Raw genomic sequence first — 19594 nt, 5'->3', positions numbered from 1 at the left:
TGTCGATGCACTACTTCTGTAAGTATGGAATGTGGCTTTTATATACTCTCTTCTCCTCTCTTTATGGTGTCGTTTTCTAGGAATTATACTAATATGCATGTTTGTTGTAGTTTGATGGGCATAATGTTGCCAGTTGATCACCACATGCCTCCAGATCATCGACGATCTAGATCGTATGTCACTGCACTTGGAATGGACTATGACGCATCTATGAGTGCTTCAAAGATTGCATGATACACCACAATGAGCATGCACATGCTACCTCATGTCCCGTGTGCGGGGAGGCATGATACAAGACAGATGTGAGTGCGGCACACCTACCCCGCAAGGTATTAATACATTTTCCATTGATTCCTCGCATCCAACACATGTTTAAAAGCAAGTCTATCGTGGAGCTTCTCGCGTGGCACGCAAACAATCGCTCAAATGATGGAATGATGCGTGTCCTTGCCGATTCACCTGCATGGAGGCACATCGAAACTCAATGGCCAGAGTTTGGGTTGGAGCCTTGACACTTGAGGCTTGGGTTAGCAAGTGATGGTGTCAACCCCTTCGGCACTAAGTCTACTTCATGGAGCACTTGGCCTATGGTGATCGTCAACTACAATATTCCACCATGGGAGACAACCAAGAAGGCAATATACTTCTTTCCTTGCTTGTGCCCGGAAGTACAAAGTGTCAAATATTGACATTTACCTCGAGCCCCGCATCGAGGAGTTGGAGAAGTTATGGAGAGACATTCCTGTTGTTGATGTCTCACTTGCAAAGGGGGGGAGAGAGGCTCAAATGAGGGGAATCCTTATGTGGACTATGCACGACTATCCTGGGCTTGGAGAGATTTTTGGTAACCCCCTATCCTCTATCTCTCTTTCCCTCATTCCCTCTCTCCCTTTAGCTCCCTTTAGCTCCCTTTAGCTCACTTTAGTTCACTCAACTCTCTAACCATATGATATGTATGTAGGGTTGTCCACATTGGGCCACAATGCATGTCCCACTTGTGGGCCATCGTTGATGATGGAGAGGCCAGATTCCTTGCGCAAGATAGTCTATCCAAACGGCCATCGTTTCTTACCCCAAGGGCATATCAATCACAAGGCTCCAACAAATGGGAAGGCTCCTCTAAAGCTCACAATGGCAGATTGGGCAACCATTTGGGAGGAACACCACAACAAAATCCGGCTCCGTGTCCTCCACCAAAAGGTATGTCAAGGTATTCCATATTCTCAAGGCTTCCATATTTGCAGGACTTAAAAATACAACACCTCTTGGATCCCATGCGCATATTCCAGAATGTAGCCCAAACACTATGGGAACGCATTATTGGCAAAAAGGACTCTTTGGGTGTGAGGGAGGATTTGAGGCTTTTAAAACGTCTCCCTGTCTCTCCCACTCCACAGCGTGCCCCAAATGAAAATATTGTGCTTCCTAAAACACCATGGATGCCAACAAAAGAAGATTAGACAAGGTGAAGGTACCATTGTCTCTATTCGCACACCAACAGGATACATAAGCTTGCTAAAGGGAACTTTCACAAAAGCGAAGAAGGGTGGAAGCGTTCAATTGTATGGGTTGAAGTCCCACAATTGGCACAAGATGCTTGAGGTAATCTTCATACTCCCTATTCTATCTATTGTTTGTGTGTATGACTATCACTCACTTTTCCTTTTTGTGATCTACATTGTAGTTCATTCTGCCGGTGAGTATGTGTATATGTCGGGAAAATAAAGTCAGGGATGTTATTTTAAAATTAGGAGAGCTAGTAAGGTACACCATAAGACTCCACTCAACTACACCTTTTTTATGTACACAATAATTTCAACTAGCACTTAGTGTATCCTTGTGTGTTTTCTTGCAGCTTTGTGAGCTCCAAGGAAATCAAAATAGATGATATCCCTGCTGCTCAAACACTTGCAACAGAAACTGTGTGTTCCATTGAAGCATTCCCTCAATCGTCCTTCTCAGTCAAATTCACCTCTTGGTTCACGTGATGGAGGAGATAGCTATATGTGGAGTAGTGAGGATGTTCTTCTTAGAGAGGCTTTTAAAGACTCTCAAAGATCTTGTCTGGCTATGGTCTCAACCAGAGGCATGTATGGCCGAAGGGTGGATTGTTCAAAAGGCATTTGTTTACATATTAGAGTATTTGGCACAAGTTGATCCTTCAATGCCTCGCATGTGGTCAGACGAGGAAGATTCAAGGAGGACTTGACACTTGACAAGTAGAAAGGGGAAACTACTTAACATGGATATGAATCTATCCCAAGTGGTCGATAACTTTTGCATTCTCAATGAAAAGATTATGACCAAGTGGGTGGACTTGTGGACAGTGGCAAAGTCCAGGCGTTTGCAAGAGAGGAAAGCATGGAAACAAGCACATGGAGGAAGGAGGGCACCCCCAGTGCCTAGACACCTTGCATGTTTCCCAGTTCTCATTAGTGCAGAGTGGATTCATGAGAGAATGACCGAGGCAAAAGCGTGCAGAGAAGAAATCACCAACAAAGATTGGGAGTATGCATGAGGCTGCGCAAAGGTAAAGTACTCATATACCTAAACCATATTGTCTCCGCTATTTGTTGAAATTTATCTTTAGTGTGTATTCGATAAATTAATATATTTTTCTATTTTGTGGTGCCTTTCCTTAAATAACTCTATGTGGTCAAAGGGTCGTCACTTTTGTAACACACCACATTGACGAGCGTAGAACCACCATGGATTGTGCCATCATGGGCAACTTTGACACAGACGGTAATGAAGCCAGGTACTGTGGAACTATTGAAAGGATACTAAAGGTTAATTTTAGAACCTTTTATAGCTTCATCTTTGAGTGCAAGTGGTTTGCAAATGTGTCTAGACGACATGAGAATGGCCTCTACATGGTAGACTATAGTGTGCATCACACAGGGAGGTATGACAATTTAGTTTTACCACGCAATTGTGAGAAGATGTACCTGTTTTATTCTTATTTACTTTTTGTAGCGTTAGTTATAACCAATGTTACTCACTTTGAGCTTCTATTTTATAGGTCATGTATATCCCGACAATCCACCAACCAAAACTTTGGTTCGTAATTCCCGTAACACCTCCAGGAGAAACCATTTTTTCCACTAATGAAGTGGAGATTATCTTTGACCATCTTCCACCTCCGACTTTGGATGAGGTGGAAATAGAGGAGAGGGAGGTCGTTGAATCAAGTCCGGCGGTAGCAAGTCTTAACAAGGATGATTGTCATGATGATGAAGATGATGAGATGAAGGATGACGAAGCTGGCAATGCATCCAAAAACGACAATTCCGCTTCTCTCTTTATTGATTTAGGAGCCATGGGCTTAGAATTGGATGATGCTTCATGTAGAGATCTTTTTGAAGATGATTCATAAACATTTTGCAGTTATAAAGTTTTTTTATCGTGTAATCCATTCACTCCTCTCTCTCCTCCTCTTCCTCTCTTAAGATTTGAAATATGCTCAATTATTATGTTAATCAATTGGCAAAGGTTATTTTAGTTGTAAACAAGGGTAATCTTACGCTGGGTTCAGACGAGCCTGGAGGAAGAAAGGCTTTCTGCAGGTCTAACCACCGCCTCGTCTAAACGGTGTTGAAAAAAGAAGAGCAAAAAAACAAAGAGGGTGGAGAGAGGCTAGCAGCTCTTCGAGGGGGGGGGGGGGGGGGGGGGGGGGGGGGGGGGGGGGGGGGGGGGGGGGGCGGAAGAAAAATGGCGGGCCCGGAGGAAGGTGATATCTACTGCAACAAATAGGCTTTTTCCACGCAACTTAAACGCCCCTGTGGAAAGCATTTCCGTCGTAGTGTCTAGACCGGGCCTTATATCCCCCACCTCCTTCTTCCCCCCTCTTTCTCTTTCTCTCTCTCTCTCTCTCTCTCTCTCTCTCTCTCTCCTCTCTCTCTCTCTCTCTCTCTCTCTCTCTCTCTCTCTCTCTCTCTCTCTCTTTCTTTCTCTTCATTTTTATATTTTAAAATTATATACAATACTCTTTAATTTTATTGAGACGAGGGAAACACCAAATTTGAAGGTTAATCCAGAATTTGAAAGTTTAGGCGCTAAATTTGGGCAGCCGATATAATGACGGTGATGATCGCGGTAACAACAGCGATAATAATAGCGGTAATAATAGTGGATACAGCCGTGGTAATACTTTAAACACAAAAAAATCCCCCCGCTCCTCTCTCTCTTGTTTCTGTCATTGAATTTACACCTTCTCTTTACAAAACGCGATAAACACTTGGAGGTTTTCATAGTGAAAGACAGGCCGGTAGAGCATTGCAATTCTAAACGATAATCTCCCATTTGTAATCACTTTAAGCACAATTATTTTTAGCATCATCAAGGAATATGTTGGCCCTTTAAAGCCGCATCTGGCATACATTAATCGTAAATTTATTAGCTTGCTAGCAAGCCTTGCACACTGATCATTAATCAGGTAAGCTTCAATTAAGCTCAATGTGCATCTTTTTGATAGCTTTCTTAGCATGGTAGCAAAGCTGCACGACATCAATATGTAAATCTTATAATTCAATACAATGTAGTTTCAATCTAATTAATTTTATACAAAATTGAATTTCATATGATGTATTAAAAATAAATCAAAGATTTCTAATAAGAAGCTTAACGCATATAGATTTAAAATATAAAATTTATTACCTTCTCATAGTTTTGATTGAAAACATATTGAAAATAGTTACCAATTTGTTGAAAATTACTTTTGATATAGAATTAATAAATTTGTCTTGACTAGCAGCTCTAAAACGCTCCAAAACCTTAAGAGCAACTCTTCAAAGACTGAAATTTAAGTTTTGAACAAAAAATTATGGCGATTTTATTTTTTGTTGAATTGCATATTTTGATGCGTACACTGTGCGAAGCCGCAGGAGGCAAAAAATGCCCTATTTTTTAAAAAGAAAAAGCAACCATGCTCTGAAACCATGTTGAGAAGACAGAGAAAAGAGTAGAACAGATTGACAATACACAGAGAGTGCAACCCCAAAAGTGTGTAGAATATGTACACAGAAGGGTATTTATAGAGAGGGAATCTAGACCTATATTTAGAGTTCCTTTGCATATAAGCTCAACAAATATTAAATCATTGATGTCTAGATTATTATTTTTCTTATTTTATTTTAGCTGTCCCATCTCAAATCCACCCATGATGTTCATTAAAACATTGATTTTAGTTCGTTTTTTTTCTCATGTTATTTTCTTTGAAAAAATGTGAAATTGTGAGTTTGAGTTTTTTCACAATAAATGAATTAGACTTAAATGTATGATATTATATGGACATATCGTGGCAGATAGCATCATCCTATATATATGTATGGTCATAAGATTTATTATGTAATACTTTGAGTTAAGTGATCATGTGATGTTTATTATAACTGATTTATAGTGATTCAAATAATGCTATAGGTTTGGTTAGAATACCCTATGACTTGAGGATCATAGAGTTATTTGTAGACATGGCACTCTATGGCCCAAGGGCCATAGAGTCCCCCAAGATCATTTGGGTACAGAATCTCTAGAAGGGCACATAAGCATTTGGGCTACTCTACAGCCATAGGGCCATAAGGTGCCATCATAGAATCTCTAGAAGGACACATAAGGTACCTAAGAGCATTTGGGCTACCGTAAGGCCTTAGGGTCATAGGGTGCTGCCATAGAATTTCCAGAGGGACACCTAAACCACCCCATGGGTGAAAATCACTTAGCTATCTATGGACACATCTTATAAAATATCACATGACACCCTATGGCCTTTATGCCATAGGTGGTTATTCTAGGTCACCTAAAGACTCTTTAAAGCCTTACTATCTTATTGAATATCTTAGGGTCATGGTGTGCACATTCTACACCAAACTCATGGAATCATATATGGGAAAAGATATGCCAACTTACTGCCTTAGAATCATAAGGGTCATATACAATAGGGACATATATTCTTTAGCTTGTGATTAAGGTTCAATATTATATTGAGAATGAAATAAGCTAAAAAAAACACATAAGTTTTTAGTCCTCAAAATTACAAAATGAGAGTGTGAATAATTGATTTATAATCATTTGCGATTGAGTGTAAGTTTTTTATTGTAAATTGATGGTGTAAGTGTTTGAAATAATTATATTTGTATTGCAAATAGCTAGATTAAACATATATTCATTATTTGTTGTGAATGTCAATTACTTGCTTAGACAGTGAACATCAAGTATCAAAGTGCAAATGGTTTATAGAGCATTTTTCCTTTGCTTTATGTGCAGATCTAGTTTTTCAGTTACAACAATTTATTGAAAGATAGAAAATGCGAGTATTTTGGATCAAACTATGATTTTTATTTTCTTCTAGATAATGTAGAGAATTAAAACGGATATCTTGAATTGTTTCACTATAGTGTCAAGTTAGAACTAGTACATATTTTTAGCTTTTCATGTAGCAACGGCAGGCAACGGGAACATTGTATCAACGTGTATTGCAAAGAAATGATTATATAATGTATGACAACTATTTAAGTTTGTAAATTGGATTGTATATTTAATGGTTAAATGTAAGAGGACTTATTTTGCAATTTTTTTGCCATATCTTTTGTTTGGAGCAAAGTTCCTTCATTTTAAAGTTTTTCTACAATCTAGGGTTTTATTCTGATTGTTTTCAAGAAGTTTCAAATTTTGACATGGGACACTTTTTGGGAGCCAATTCTAAGGGTGCTAAGGTCGGAATTTGGAAAGTTTTGTATGTAGAAAATGTAGTCCTTAATATGAGGAAAAATATTGCTTCTTTGATTTTTCTCAAATTCTTTCATCTTGATGCTCGTTTTAGCCATAGATTAAGAAAAAAGTGAGAAAATTCTCTATTACGATGTTTTGGTAGAAATTGGCAACTTCCAGGTAAATTTTTGGCCAAACCGAGTAGAATATGGATTTTTTTGCATCACCCGACTGCCAAAGAGCTTGACGAGATGGACAAATTCATATGAAACAGGCCCGATCAAATTTGAAATCGTTTGGGACCTGAATTAAATAGGGACCTGAATGTAGCACGTGCTGGAGCAAGGTCCTTCTCTACATCACGACATATCGAGCAGGCAGATGATCTTCAACATGATAAGCTCGCCTGCGAGTTGATCACAGTGTGCAACCCTAGCCTGCATGATACTCTCTCTCTCTCTTCTCTCTCTCTCCTCTCTCTCTCTCTTCTCTCTCTCTCTCTCTCTCTCTCTCTCTCTCTTCTCTCTCCTGTATAAGTAGAGACATTTTGGGGCCACATTTTTGGTGAAGCGAAACACAAAGGCCGAGGCAGCTTTTTCCCTCATGTGAAAATTCGTGGCATTCCCAAAGCACACAAGGCAACGCTTTTCATGCAAGATCGCACCATCTTTGCCGAGATGGGAAGGGAGGGAACGAAATAGAGGATGCCACACCTGAAGCAAGCTTAGCACATTGGCTAGAAGGAGACATGGAGACAACAATTTGAAGGATGATGGACGATGGATTCGATTAGGTTAACGATTACTACAAGCAGTGTTCGAGGAAAACGTTTCTCAACTTAATATCATACCGTTTTCAATTACAAAAATGTTGGTTGAGGGCAAGGGGAAAAGGAAAAGGTAAAACCCAAAGATAAACCCAATTTTCTAAAATTTCCTCTTTGCAAATTCAAAGAAAGAAAAATGATTTTTCGCGAACACTAACTACAAGTGAAGGAAAGAAGGAACTCTTGCGTCCTTTATTGTGGGCGATTGGGGACGCAAGCCATGTAATAAGGATACATTCACGGCCGTCAGGTTAATTAGCGGGTGAATTTCCCGGGGCCTTTGGACGCGGGCACAGGGGGAACTATTGTGCCCGACCATGTGCCCACAGTTTTGCCTTTGGCATCTTTGAATAGGATATTCTGTACGCCAGTCCCCGCAAGCACTTCGTAGCTGACAGTAACATCGTAGATGTTCTTCCCCTTGTTGAGATACCGGCCCCAGTTCCAAAGCCCTTGGCGCCGGTGCCGGAGAAGGTCTTGCCTCCATGGGTGGTGCCCTTGATTGTGTTGCCGCTGACGGTGATAGTGAGGTACGTAGCGGCTGTCAGGTCGTCCGACTCCGATTCCTGCTCTTCGACGACAGTTTTTATTAGCTCCCAGTCCCCTTCCTCGGGCCCCAGCTCTGCCACCACCAACGCAGCAGCAGCCACTAACAGCAGGGCGACGAAGACCACGCTCCACCTGAAAGTCGCACAAGTTCTTTTGCTCTCTCTCTCTCTCTCCCTCATGCATAGAATGTGTGTGTACATTCTACAGTGCCTACAATATAGAAATCGGAAGCTTGAGAGAAAGAGAGAGAGCCCACCTCGCCATTTGATGAGTCTGGTCGATCAGCGAACTCCAAACCACAGACTACTCTCTCTCTTTCTCTTCCTCTCTCTCTCTCGCTTGCTCGCGCTCTGCAAGGCGTGTTAGATGTGTAGTCCTGTCTGCATGCTTTTATAGAGCGAGCTCCTTGACGTCACGCGAGAGAGAGAGAGAGAGAGAGAGAGAGAGAGAGACCCCACCACGGCCGGGCTGCCGTAGCTGCAGTATAATTGTGTCATGTGACATTATTATGGTCGTATGATCGTCGTCGCGACTCCCAGCACGGCAGTGCTGGTTCCTGGTTTCTTGCCTTCTCCCAACACGTGGTACGACTTACCGCTTCATGGTAGTAGTATGGTACAGTGCTGAGAAAAGTAGAAATTTAAATTAGTGGGAAAATGAACAAGATACAAGTGCCCACGCCCAGGAAGTATGGACCTACGATTTTCAGAAAATCATCTTAGAGGGGAATCATAACTGACGCGCTTTGATTTTGAAGGGAAAGCAAACTCGAAAGGCAAGGATGGGCATTGGCACCATGCATGGAGTGAGGGAGTGGACGTGCGAGCATGCTGACGACCTGAGGGCAAATTGGGCGAAGGTTGGGGTTGCTTTATTTTATATATTAAAATTGGTGACATACATCACCGACGACAACCTGGTTTGATGGTTAGCTTTGTGTTATTGTACTCCTGCGTTGGCTACCAGGGTTCAAAACGTGTTTCCTCATTTAGCTTTTAGTAGTTGGTTTGAGGTGATCTATGTGGGAATCCGAGAAGATTCTTCATAATAGGAAGTAGGGGTATCAGCTGGATTTTATTCATAAAATAAGCAAAATCTTGTGGGATTCTCTATTTCTCTTTATAATCACAAGGCTGAGTTAGCGTAGATCTCCCACTTATTTCATTTTTCTGCACTGTGGTCCTGCTACTGCACATAACTTCCCAAGCTCGCTCTCTCTCTCTCTCTCTCTCTCTCTCTCTCTCTCTCTCTCTCTTGTGGCCTCTAATCACAGTCCCTGAGATGGAGCTCCTTCAAGCCCGAGCCTAGGTTCGGGGGCGAGGGGGATGAAGCTCTTAATTTAGCGGGGGCATGGGAGGCGAGACTTTAGGTGAGGTGGGTGACAAACAAGGAGGGTGCAGAGGCTTTTTTTTAATTGTGTGGTTTGCCTGTCACATCAACATAAGATGTGTACGGGGTTGGCTAGCGAGCTACGTACGGTGTCGCTTCATGCAAATGGTGCAGGTTCAAATCTAACCTTCAGATTTTACAGAGCGAGATAAGAGAGATGGCAGATGAGCTCCAACGGTTAGCACTACTAGGATGTAAGGTTGGGATCAAGAGGTATCTTGTGAATGACTGAATGAATATAATAAAGTGAGAGCCAATAGTGGAGGAAGTAGGTAAGCTTGGGTAGCAGTGTTCTCCATTTTTTCTGTGTAGTGGACTTCTAGAGTTTCAAGAAGGAAACAACTACTATAGCTTCCTTAGTCTCTTTACAAAGTTCTTTTTTATCGTTGTAGAATTGCCAGATCAAAATGTAGGATAGATATTGGGGGGGGGGGGGGGGGGGGGGGGGGGGGGGGGGGGGGGGTGTTTACCGAATACAATGGAGACCCTTGCATTGTCCCAACAACAAATCTTAAACATTAAGAGGAGTGGTGGTAAGTACTGGTAGGTTATGCCTACAATTAATGAACAAATGTGAATAACCTATAACTCAATTTTTACATACTTGGTAGATTCCATTACTAACACCAGCTTTCGGAGCTCTTTGGCCACTCAAAACCCATACGAATTATTAACTTGAGGAGATAGTTGTGCTTGGTAGCAATGGGGTAGGCCCAAATACATTTAAATTTTGTACTCACATTGCTTACATCTCCATTGAGTTCTCCACTTGTTGTTAAGCTTCCTTTCATTTCCTCCTCTAGCCTACCTTACTTCTTAGACTACCTGTAAATCTCAGGAGAGGGGTGTTGCTGAGTGTTTTGAAGGGGATTAGCTTTGAGTGGCAATTTGAAATTTTCCAAAAACTGTCTGGTCCATGCAAAAACAGGTCCCCCTAGCACGTTGTGCCTGGCTTGAAGCATTTGTGAGCCCTTGTCGCAAAATGGGCTTTAGAACTATCTACGAAATAACCCATCCAATGTGAGTCACATAAAACAATGGTAGTTAAATTTAGAGATCTGGATGGGGACCAACTAGATCTGATGAAATTCCAAGATTGTCAAAACTTACAAACAATTGAGGAGCCAACAAGCTTGATAGACAAAGGTGAAATCATTATGTACTTGATATCAATGTTGGTCCAAGCCTTGTCGTTTCACAGTTTGAGCTTGTGACATTCTCTCTTGATCGATAGGACCCAATATTCATTTGAGGTGGATGCTCTCATTACCGATTGTGGCCATCCTTATTGCATTGTGTTCTAGGTTCAAGAGTTCAAGTCTGTTGGAGCTATATATGGCTCACTCTACTCAACTTGGTCTCACATATATATTTGTATCTTGTCCTCAATATGAATCAGTCTTTATGAGCGTACATGGTGTGTCTCTTGTCTAGACTCATCTCTCTCTCTCTCTTTCTCTCTACATTTCAGCATGGTATCAAAGCGGTAACGATCACATAATGATTCAATTCATTATGACAAAACAGAGTATGTGTATGCGATTCGCATGTAAGATTTAGAATTGCTACAAATTTTATTCTTAAAGATTGATTCTGGTTAACTCTGGTTGTTTTGTGTTAAGAAGAATATGATTAGTGTTTATTGCTAATCGATATGGTGAATCGTTGATTACGTTTTCTTGTTGATTTGTTTTTTGACACCTTGAACTTCGTCTCAATTTTCAAGGGTCTTATGCCTACCTCTGTTCCCCCCCGCCCCCTTTTTTTCTCTCTCGTTGTGTGTGGGAACAACTCCACACTGTGAGCAATAATAATGCACTCTTCCTTCTCTCATACCCCACCAATGAACCCATTTAATTACCCCCCCTTCCTCGCTCAGAGAGGACCGAAAGCAGCCCTATTTCCCCCCCACCCCCCCCCCCCCCCCCCCCCCCCCCCCCCCCCCCCCCCCCCCACCCCCCCCCCCCCCCCCCCCCCCCCCCCCCCCCCCCCCCCCCCCCCCCCCCCCCCCCCCCCTCCTTGCGCGTCCTTAGGACCAACCGGTAGGCGCATGTTGCAGAACCAAAGGCCACACACACACACACACACACACACACCACACACACACACACACACGTGCACTCTCTCCCCTCACACCCTCCTCAGCGTTGTCGCCGCTCGTCGCTCCAATCTCCATGCGCAATAAACCATATATATATATATATATATATATATATTGCACATAATTGATAATAAAACCCCCCCCCTCCTACTCCCGTTCCCACACACTCATACGACCATATATTCACACACACACTCACCTACATACACAAACACAAAACCATCCATATCCACATACATGCACACACGCATATATGCACTCACAAAAAAAAAAGAAGGAAAGAAAACTATCGACAGCAACATCAAAGGAAAGAAGGAGGCCAACTCGAGCGTCGCCAACACCAAAACGAGAAGTGGTGCCGAAGGCATTCCCCGGCCAGCACCAAAAGGAGGTAACACATAAAATCTCGACTTCTCACGACAAAAATCGACTACCACAACACTAAGGATCCTTTCTTGGCGCTTCCATCGAGGATCCTTTCATGAAACCCTCCAGTTTACAAGACTGAAACCCCTAAACTTTTGTGGATGGATGAATGAAGAGCCAGGGTTCGCTAACTGGACGACAGAGGAAGAAGATCTCCAAGCACAACTAGATGAACTCCTCCTCTCCATCGAAGCTCGAGTGCCACGCGTTACAACGATAATCGATCTGCAGTGGGAGAGTCAACCAACACGCCAGACTTAGTGGATATACATAGGCCAGGTGCCAAGAAGAAGAAGGAGAAGGTCAAAACCATGTCTGCAACCTACAACCAACCCGCAACAACAAGATGGAGGGAGCTCTGCACAATAGAGAATCAACACTATTCTACTTCGAGAATCGGGTAACTCAAGTCAGTGAGGTAATTATCACAGTCAGTTTTCAAGGCGCACCTGATGCTGTAGCACAGATAATGGAAGCATTTGCTCACGCTCTCAATAGAGAGACTAGGGATCTACTGAATTTGTTTCAAGAAAGAACACCACCCTTGCCCACAAGCTTGGACTGTGACTAAGCACCTCTAAGCTTCACATGAATCAGTACAACCTACGTCAAGACATATCACACATACCAACACGAGTACGCTCAATCAAGGTAATACTGGACTTGAAGGCTCACTACCAGCACATCATCGACACCATGCTGGGTGGGGGAGCGGTTTTTTGAGATTCTGGCATCATATCAGTCATTTGTCTTACCTTTGGTACAAGAAAATGTACCGTTTGAAGTTTTAATCTATGTCCTAGTATAAGAGGGTATACACGCCTCCTTGTAAAGAAAAAAGAGAAAAAAAAAATTGCAAGCTAAGTAGTGCGTCTTTCTGGCTCTCTCTCAGTAATCATGCAAGTGTAGCATTTCCAACATTTAAAGGAAAGAAGGGGGAGGATTTGGTAACAGACTTCCTAGATGACTTTGAAGTAGCAATGTGTAGTGAGCAACAAAGATACGGATGAATCTCGGGTTAGAATCTTTAAGCATCTCATGAAGCTAGAAGCTAGATCGTGGTACAATGCACTTCCACAAGCAACCAAGGATGATTGGGAGCCCTTAAAAACCGCTTTTAAGAGGCGCTTTAGGGGAGGTACCACTTCAGAGAAGTTGTGGGACAAGTTGAGAGACTTGCAGCAGGAGGGTCTTTTAGAATACGACACCTATGAGTCCAAATTTTTGGATTTGTGGGAACGGTGGGTTGAGTCACTGGCAATGGGGGAAGCTGCACCCGATTTCTTAAAGAAAGATCGGTTCACACATGGCTTATGGCCACTTCTCAAGGAGAAGGTGAAGGGTAGATTCCTGGCTACGTACGAATTAGCCGTTGAGATTGCTCGCCTTAAGGACAAGAAGCTGCGAATGAAAGCCAAAGAAACCGAGTCAACAGAAGCAACACAAGGCCGGAGATTCAGTTTGCAGTCTCATTTATGTATGCAACACAAGGCCGGATATTTAGTTTGCAGTCTCATAGATCATCAGATTTATGCATAGCCCAAGGTCTAAGCATTAACAGGCTTTCAAGAGGATTTTCTGCTATCTTAGTGGCACTTTACGTCTTGGATTGTTTTATCCCAAGGGGGGATCATTTCCGCGAGACTTACATGCTTTTTCGAACTCAGATTGGGCTGGTTGTTTTGACACACGAGTGTCAACAAGTGGTTTTTGTCTCATGCTTGGTAGTTCATGTATATCATGGTGGATCAAGAAGCAACCTACTGTGGCCACCTTAAGTTGTGAGGCTGAGTATAGGGCAGTCTTGACAACTACGGTTGAGTGTGTATGGCACTCAGACGCCTTATGGATGATTTGGGTGTTGGACATGAAACTGCTTACACTATCTACACTGATAGTTAGAGTGCATTGGCAGTTGCAAGGAACCTAGTTTTTCATGCTCGCACAAAGCACATTGAGCTACATTACCACTATGTCAGGGAGAGGCTCTCAGCAGGAGAGATCAGCTTGGCTTATGTGCCAACACAAGACAACCTTGCAGATCTTTTCACAAAGGCATTGTCTCGTGAGAAGTGCGAAGCTTTCCGTAAAGCTTTGGACTTACTCCCATTTGTGGGCTGATCATGTCCTCAGGTCATGGAACTTCCTTTTACTCATGTGCTAGCTCTCATTCACCGCATCACTTCAGGGGGGATTTGTTACCATATACAAGTGGTGGTGATGTGTGTGAACACACTAGGACCACCAGGGCATTTTTTTCCCTCTTTAGGAGGTTTTTCACCCCCGTGCATTGTATAAACACCCATCACTCTAGGTCTATCCATCTTTCCATTTTGCACACTAAGTAATACACTCTCAGTTGTGTGCCTTGAGCTTCCTTCGTCTTCTCCAAGCTATGTGCGTTTCTCTGCAACCCTAATTCCAAGTGACCCAAAATGCTATGCTGAAGAAAAATGATGCTTATCTGTGCTTTGTATGCTTATGAAAGTGATCGCATAAATTTAGGGATCTATATGACACTGTTTGAGATTTTTTGCATCAAAAATGGCATTTTTTGGATTACAAATGAGCTGAAAATGACCTAGTTTTGGTCCAAAGTGGGAAAATGACCCAAAACTTGACACACCGGATCATATTGCCGTGGGTAAGAGAGAGTGGTCTGCTTTTTACAGAAAAAACCAGCAATTTTTCTCTACTGTGCAATTGCTTCCATGGTTGCTCAATCTATGTGTAGGGCAGTCCCGCCTTTTCGTAATCTTGTATCTGAGCTTGTGAGGGGGATACCAGCTGGATTTTGTTCATAAAATAAGCAGAGTCTTGTGGGATTCTCTATTTCTCTTTATAATCACAAAGCTAAGTTAGCGCAAATCTCCCACTTGTTTCATTTGTCAGCACTGTGCTCCTGCTACTGCACATAACTTCCCAAGATCTGTGTGTGTGTGTGTGTGTGTGTGTGTGTGTGTGTGTGTGTGTGTGTGTGTGTGTGTGTGTGTGTGTGTGTGTGTGTGTGTGTGTGTGTGTGTGTGTGTGTGTGTGTGTGTGTGTCTATTGTGGCCTCTAATCACAGTCCCTGAGACGGAGCTCCTTCAAGCCTAAGCCTAGGTTGGGGGGCGGGGGGGATGAAGCCATCAATTTAGCAGAGGCATGGGGGTGCGAGACATCAGGTGAGGTGGGTGACAAACAAGGAGTGGTTCTAGGGCAGCATCCAGACTTCTATAGCTGCAGAGGCTCTTTTTAATTATGTGGTTTGCCTTGCACATCAACATAAGATGTGTGCTAGGTTGGCTAGCGAGCTTCGTACGGTGTCGCTTCATGCAAATGGTGCAAGTTCAAATTTGACCTTCAGATTTTGGAGAGCAAGATGAGAGAGATGGCATATGAGTTCCAACGGTTAGCACTACTAGGATGTAAGGTTGGGACCAAGAGGTATCTTATGAATGAATGAATGAATATAATAAAGTAGAGCCAGTAGTGGAGGAAGTAGGTAAGCTTGGGTAGATGTGTTCTCCGTTTTTTCCATCAAGTGGACTTCTAGAGTTTCGAGAAGGAAACAACTACTATAGCTTCCTTAGTCTCTTTACAAAGATTCGTTGTAGAATTTTCCACATCAAAATGTAGGATAGATATAGGGTGGCGGGAGGGGAGGCTTTGGTTACCAAATACAATGGAGTTTTTATGAGATAATGCGTGCCACAATAATTATTCCCCTCCATAAATTCCATAGGGGAATAGCAATACCCTTGCATTGTCCCAACAACAAATCTTAAACAGTAAGAGCAGGGGTGGTAAGAAGAATACACACTTTCCTCAACATGGAAAAGCTCTGGTAGGTTATGCCTACAAATAATGAACAAATGTGAACAATGTTCAACTGAATTTTTACATACTTGGTAGATTCCATTACTAACACCAGCTCTCGAAGATCTTTGGCCACTCAAACACCCATAGGAATTATTAACTTGAGGAGATAGTTGTGCGTGCTAGCAATAGGGTAGGCCCACTTGTTGTTAAGCTTCCTTTCATTTCCTCCTCTAGCCTACCTTACTTCTTAGACTACCTATAAATCTCAAGAGAGGGGTGTTGCTGAGTATTTTTAAGGGGATTAGCTTTGAGTGGCAATTTGAAATTTTCCAAAAATTGTCTGGTCCATGAAAAAGCAGGTCCCCCTAGCATGTTATGCCTGGCTTGAAGCATTTGTGAGCCCTTCTCGCAAAACGGGATTTAGACCTATCTACGAAATACCCTATCCAATGTGAGTCCCGCATAAAACAATGGTAGTTAAATTTAGAGGATCTGGATGGGGACCAACTAGATCTCATGAAGTTCCAAGATTTTCAAAACCTACAAACAATCGAGGAGCCAACAAGCTTGATAGACAAAGGTGAAATCATTATGTACTTGATATCAATGTTGGTCCAAGCCTTGTCGTTTTACAGTTTGAGCTTGTGACATTCTCTCTTGATCAATAGAACCCAATATTCATTTGAGCTGGATGCTCTCATTAACGATTGCGGCCATTCTTATTGCATTGTGTTCTAGGTTCAAGAGTTCAAATCTGCTGGAGCTATATATGGCTCACTCTACTCAACTTGGTCTCACCTATATATTTATATCTTGTCCTCAATATGAATCAGTGTTTATGAGCGTACATGGTGTGCCTCTTATCTCGTCACTCTCTCTTTCGCTCTACTTTTCAACATGGCATCAGAGTGGTAACGATCACGTGAAGATTCAATTCATGGTGATAAAACATAGTATGTGTATGTGATTTCATGTAAGATTTAGAATTGCTACAAATTTTATTTTTGAGGATTGATTCTTGTTAACTGTGGTTGTTTTTTGTTGAGAAGAATATGATTAGTGTTTTGTGTGGTGTTTATTGCTAATCAATATGGTGAATCGTTGATTATGTTTTCTTGTTGATTTGTCTTTTGACACCCTGAACTTCGTTTCAATTTTCAAGGGACTTTTGCTTAACATTTGGAGAAATGGGAAAAGCCAATGGAGCATAGCACAATGACACTTTTCATCCAAAACTTGCTCGTCTCCTGGAGCTCTTTGATTTGAGTTCTAGGTTTGCAGCAAACTGAGTTCGCAGCAAAAAGTTATGATGTTTTTACTGCAATCGTACTTGACGCAGGTTTTGTCCTTGTGCGTCTTTATGAATTATTCGCAATCATTTTTCTAATTTTGGCGTCACTTCTTTTGAGAAAATTTAGCTTTTTGCTATTCATATTGCGGCCGTTAATCTTGAATCTCACGTCTCGTCTCACGTCACTCTATTGTGAGGACTCTTTTATTATTGATGTCTCCTCTTCCCTGCTTTTTTGGGTGATATCCCTCACATCTTTGGATGTTTATTGAGCATCCTTCTTGCGTTTATCATTGACAGAACAAAGTCGTCATATTTCTCTTGTTCTCAATTGCAACCGTCACCATATATGGTGTGCATTTTTCCTTTGCTTTATGTGAAGTATTTTTCCTTTGCTTTATGTGAAGATCTAGTTTTTCCGTTACAATAATTTATTGAAAGATAGAAAATGCGAGTATTTTGGATCAAACTAATATTTTTCCATATCTTTTGTTTGGAGCAAAGTTCAATCATTTCAAGTTTTTCTACAATCTAGGGTTTTATTCTGATTGTTTCCAAGAAGTTTCAAATTTTGACCTGGGACACTTCTTGGGAGCCAATTTTGAGGGTGCTAAGGTTGGAATTTGGAAAAGTTTTGTATGTAGGAAATGTAGTCCTTAATATGAGGAAAAATATTGTTTCTTTGATTTTTCTTAGATTCCTTCATTTTGATGCTCATTTTAGCCGTAGATTAAGAAGAAAGTGAGAAAATGCTATTTTACGATGTTTTTGTAGAAATTGACGACTTCCAGGTAAATTTTCGGCCAAACCGAGCAGGATAGGGATTTTTTTGCATCACATGACTGCCAAAGAGCTTGACGAGATCGACAAATTCATATGAGACGAGCCCGATTAAATTCAAAACCATTTGGGACCTGAATGTAGCACGTGCTGGAGCAAGGTCCTTCTCTGGATGACGACGTATTGAGCAGGTCGGTGATCTTCATGTTGAATCGGAGGGAGAGAGTGCAGGTAGACGAGAAGAGAGAGAGAGAGAGTACATCATCATATGGAATCCCCAAAGTGTCTACTGATCACACGAGATGCGTTTATATAGAGGGGACTAGGGTGCTACATATAGAGATACTATATATAGCTCAACACCCCCACTCAAATGAAGGTCCCTAACTATGGATGAAAAAACCCTTGGGGGCTCAAGGGAAAAAACCACAGCTGTATATATACCGACCGTTATATTAAAATATTTTAAATATACAATTACAATGTTCAAAGGAGCTACATAACTCCTATTTTACAATGTGCCTTTTCAAGGTTCTTTAACAACCCTATATATACAGTTGAATTGATGCAAATTCTTCAATATCTTTGAGTAGCTTGAATATCTTTGAGCCTCTATACACACTGCTTGATGTGACTTTCATCTTGTAAACAATATCAACTCAAGAAACATATCGAGACGTGAAGGTTAGAAATAACCACATCACATTGTCCTTAGAGACGATTCCCGATTTCGTTCTAGAGACGACATAGAAACAAACATAACGACAATGCAATCACATATGTTGACGGCATAGAGACAAACATTAACAATGTAGTCACATGTGCACACATATACACAAAGAGGCATATAAAAACACGATGGGACCCCTTAGATTATTTATATGCTTGCAAGCAGAGAAAATGCATTCCATAACGTAAGGTTGATGAGATGATAAGGCTGACGAGATGAAAGATTTCAGTGGCTGCTGACAAGAAGATAGATCTTCAGTAGCCAAATGAGATGATAGATGTTCATTGCCAAACGAGACAATAGATTTTCAGCTATGCCAATCTCACTATGACATTTGGAGCACATTACCGCTCAGATAGACGCACAGAAACAAAGGAAAAGTTGAAGTCAAAAAATCTTGGGGGCGGTAATGCTCGAGTCAATGCTCGTGATAATGGTCCTTCAGCAATGCACGCGGCAATCGGCCCGCCTATATTTCCGTGCTGATTTCCACGGGACTTACAGATAGTATTACCGCAACCATTACCGTGCACGCGAGTATTTTTTTTAAAAAAAGCAGATGACCATTTGGATGGTCCTTGGTAGAACCCATCCAAATGGTCATTTGCCTTTTTTTTCCTATACATTTAATAAATAAAAAAACAACAATTTCATTGCACAAAAACTTTGGACCAAAATCAAATGTTTAATTATATTGGAGAAACTGTTCATTACAAAATTGCCCAAATAGGCGATGCATGGCGGCTATACAACTGTGGCCAAAAGAAGACTTTGGGCCAAAATCAAGTGTTTAATTATATTGGATATTACAAAATTGCCCAAATAGGCGATACATGGGGGTTATACAACTGTGGCCAAAAGAAGATGGACCCAAAAACACTTGGAGGATTGAGCTACTCGGATCCTGGGACCTCTCAAGGGACTCCTTGAATCTGGAAAAGAAAAAAACAACAAAACCTTTAATTAATACAAATGGATACATAATTTTGCATGCAC

The 19594-nt window shown here is 41.7% G+C and overlaps 1 protein-coding gene across 1 annotated transcript; it reads right to left on the bottom strand.

Moving 5' to 3' along the window:
- Window positions 1-7618: 7618 nt before the first annotated feature.
- Window positions 7619-8488, bottom strand: LOC147459932 (uncharacterized). The gene is made up of 2 exons (XM_086509922.1): window positions 8337-8488; window positions 7619-8212 (listed from the first exon to the last, which is right to left on the bottom strand). The coding sequence occupies exons 1-2, from the start codon at window positions 8342-8344 to the stop codon at window positions 7834-7836; spliced, it is 387 nt and encodes a 128-aa protein (XP_086366048.1). The 5' UTR covers window positions 8345-8488; the 3' UTR covers window positions 7619-7833.
- Between the last annotated feature and the right edge of the window lie 11106 nt (window positions 8489-19594).

This window comes from Adiantum capillus-veneris, chromosome 4 (assembly GCF_014529385.1).
Source record: "Adiantum capillus-veneris isolate H3 chromosome 4, ASM1452938v2, whole genome shotgun sequence".
NCBI classification, from domain to species: Eukaryota; Viridiplantae; Streptophyta; class Polypodiopsida; order Polypodiales; family Pteridaceae; genus Adiantum; species Adiantum capillus-veneris.
Note: the sequence above shows the minus strand (reverse complement) of the source record. Positions and strands in the feature narration are given on the sequence as shown.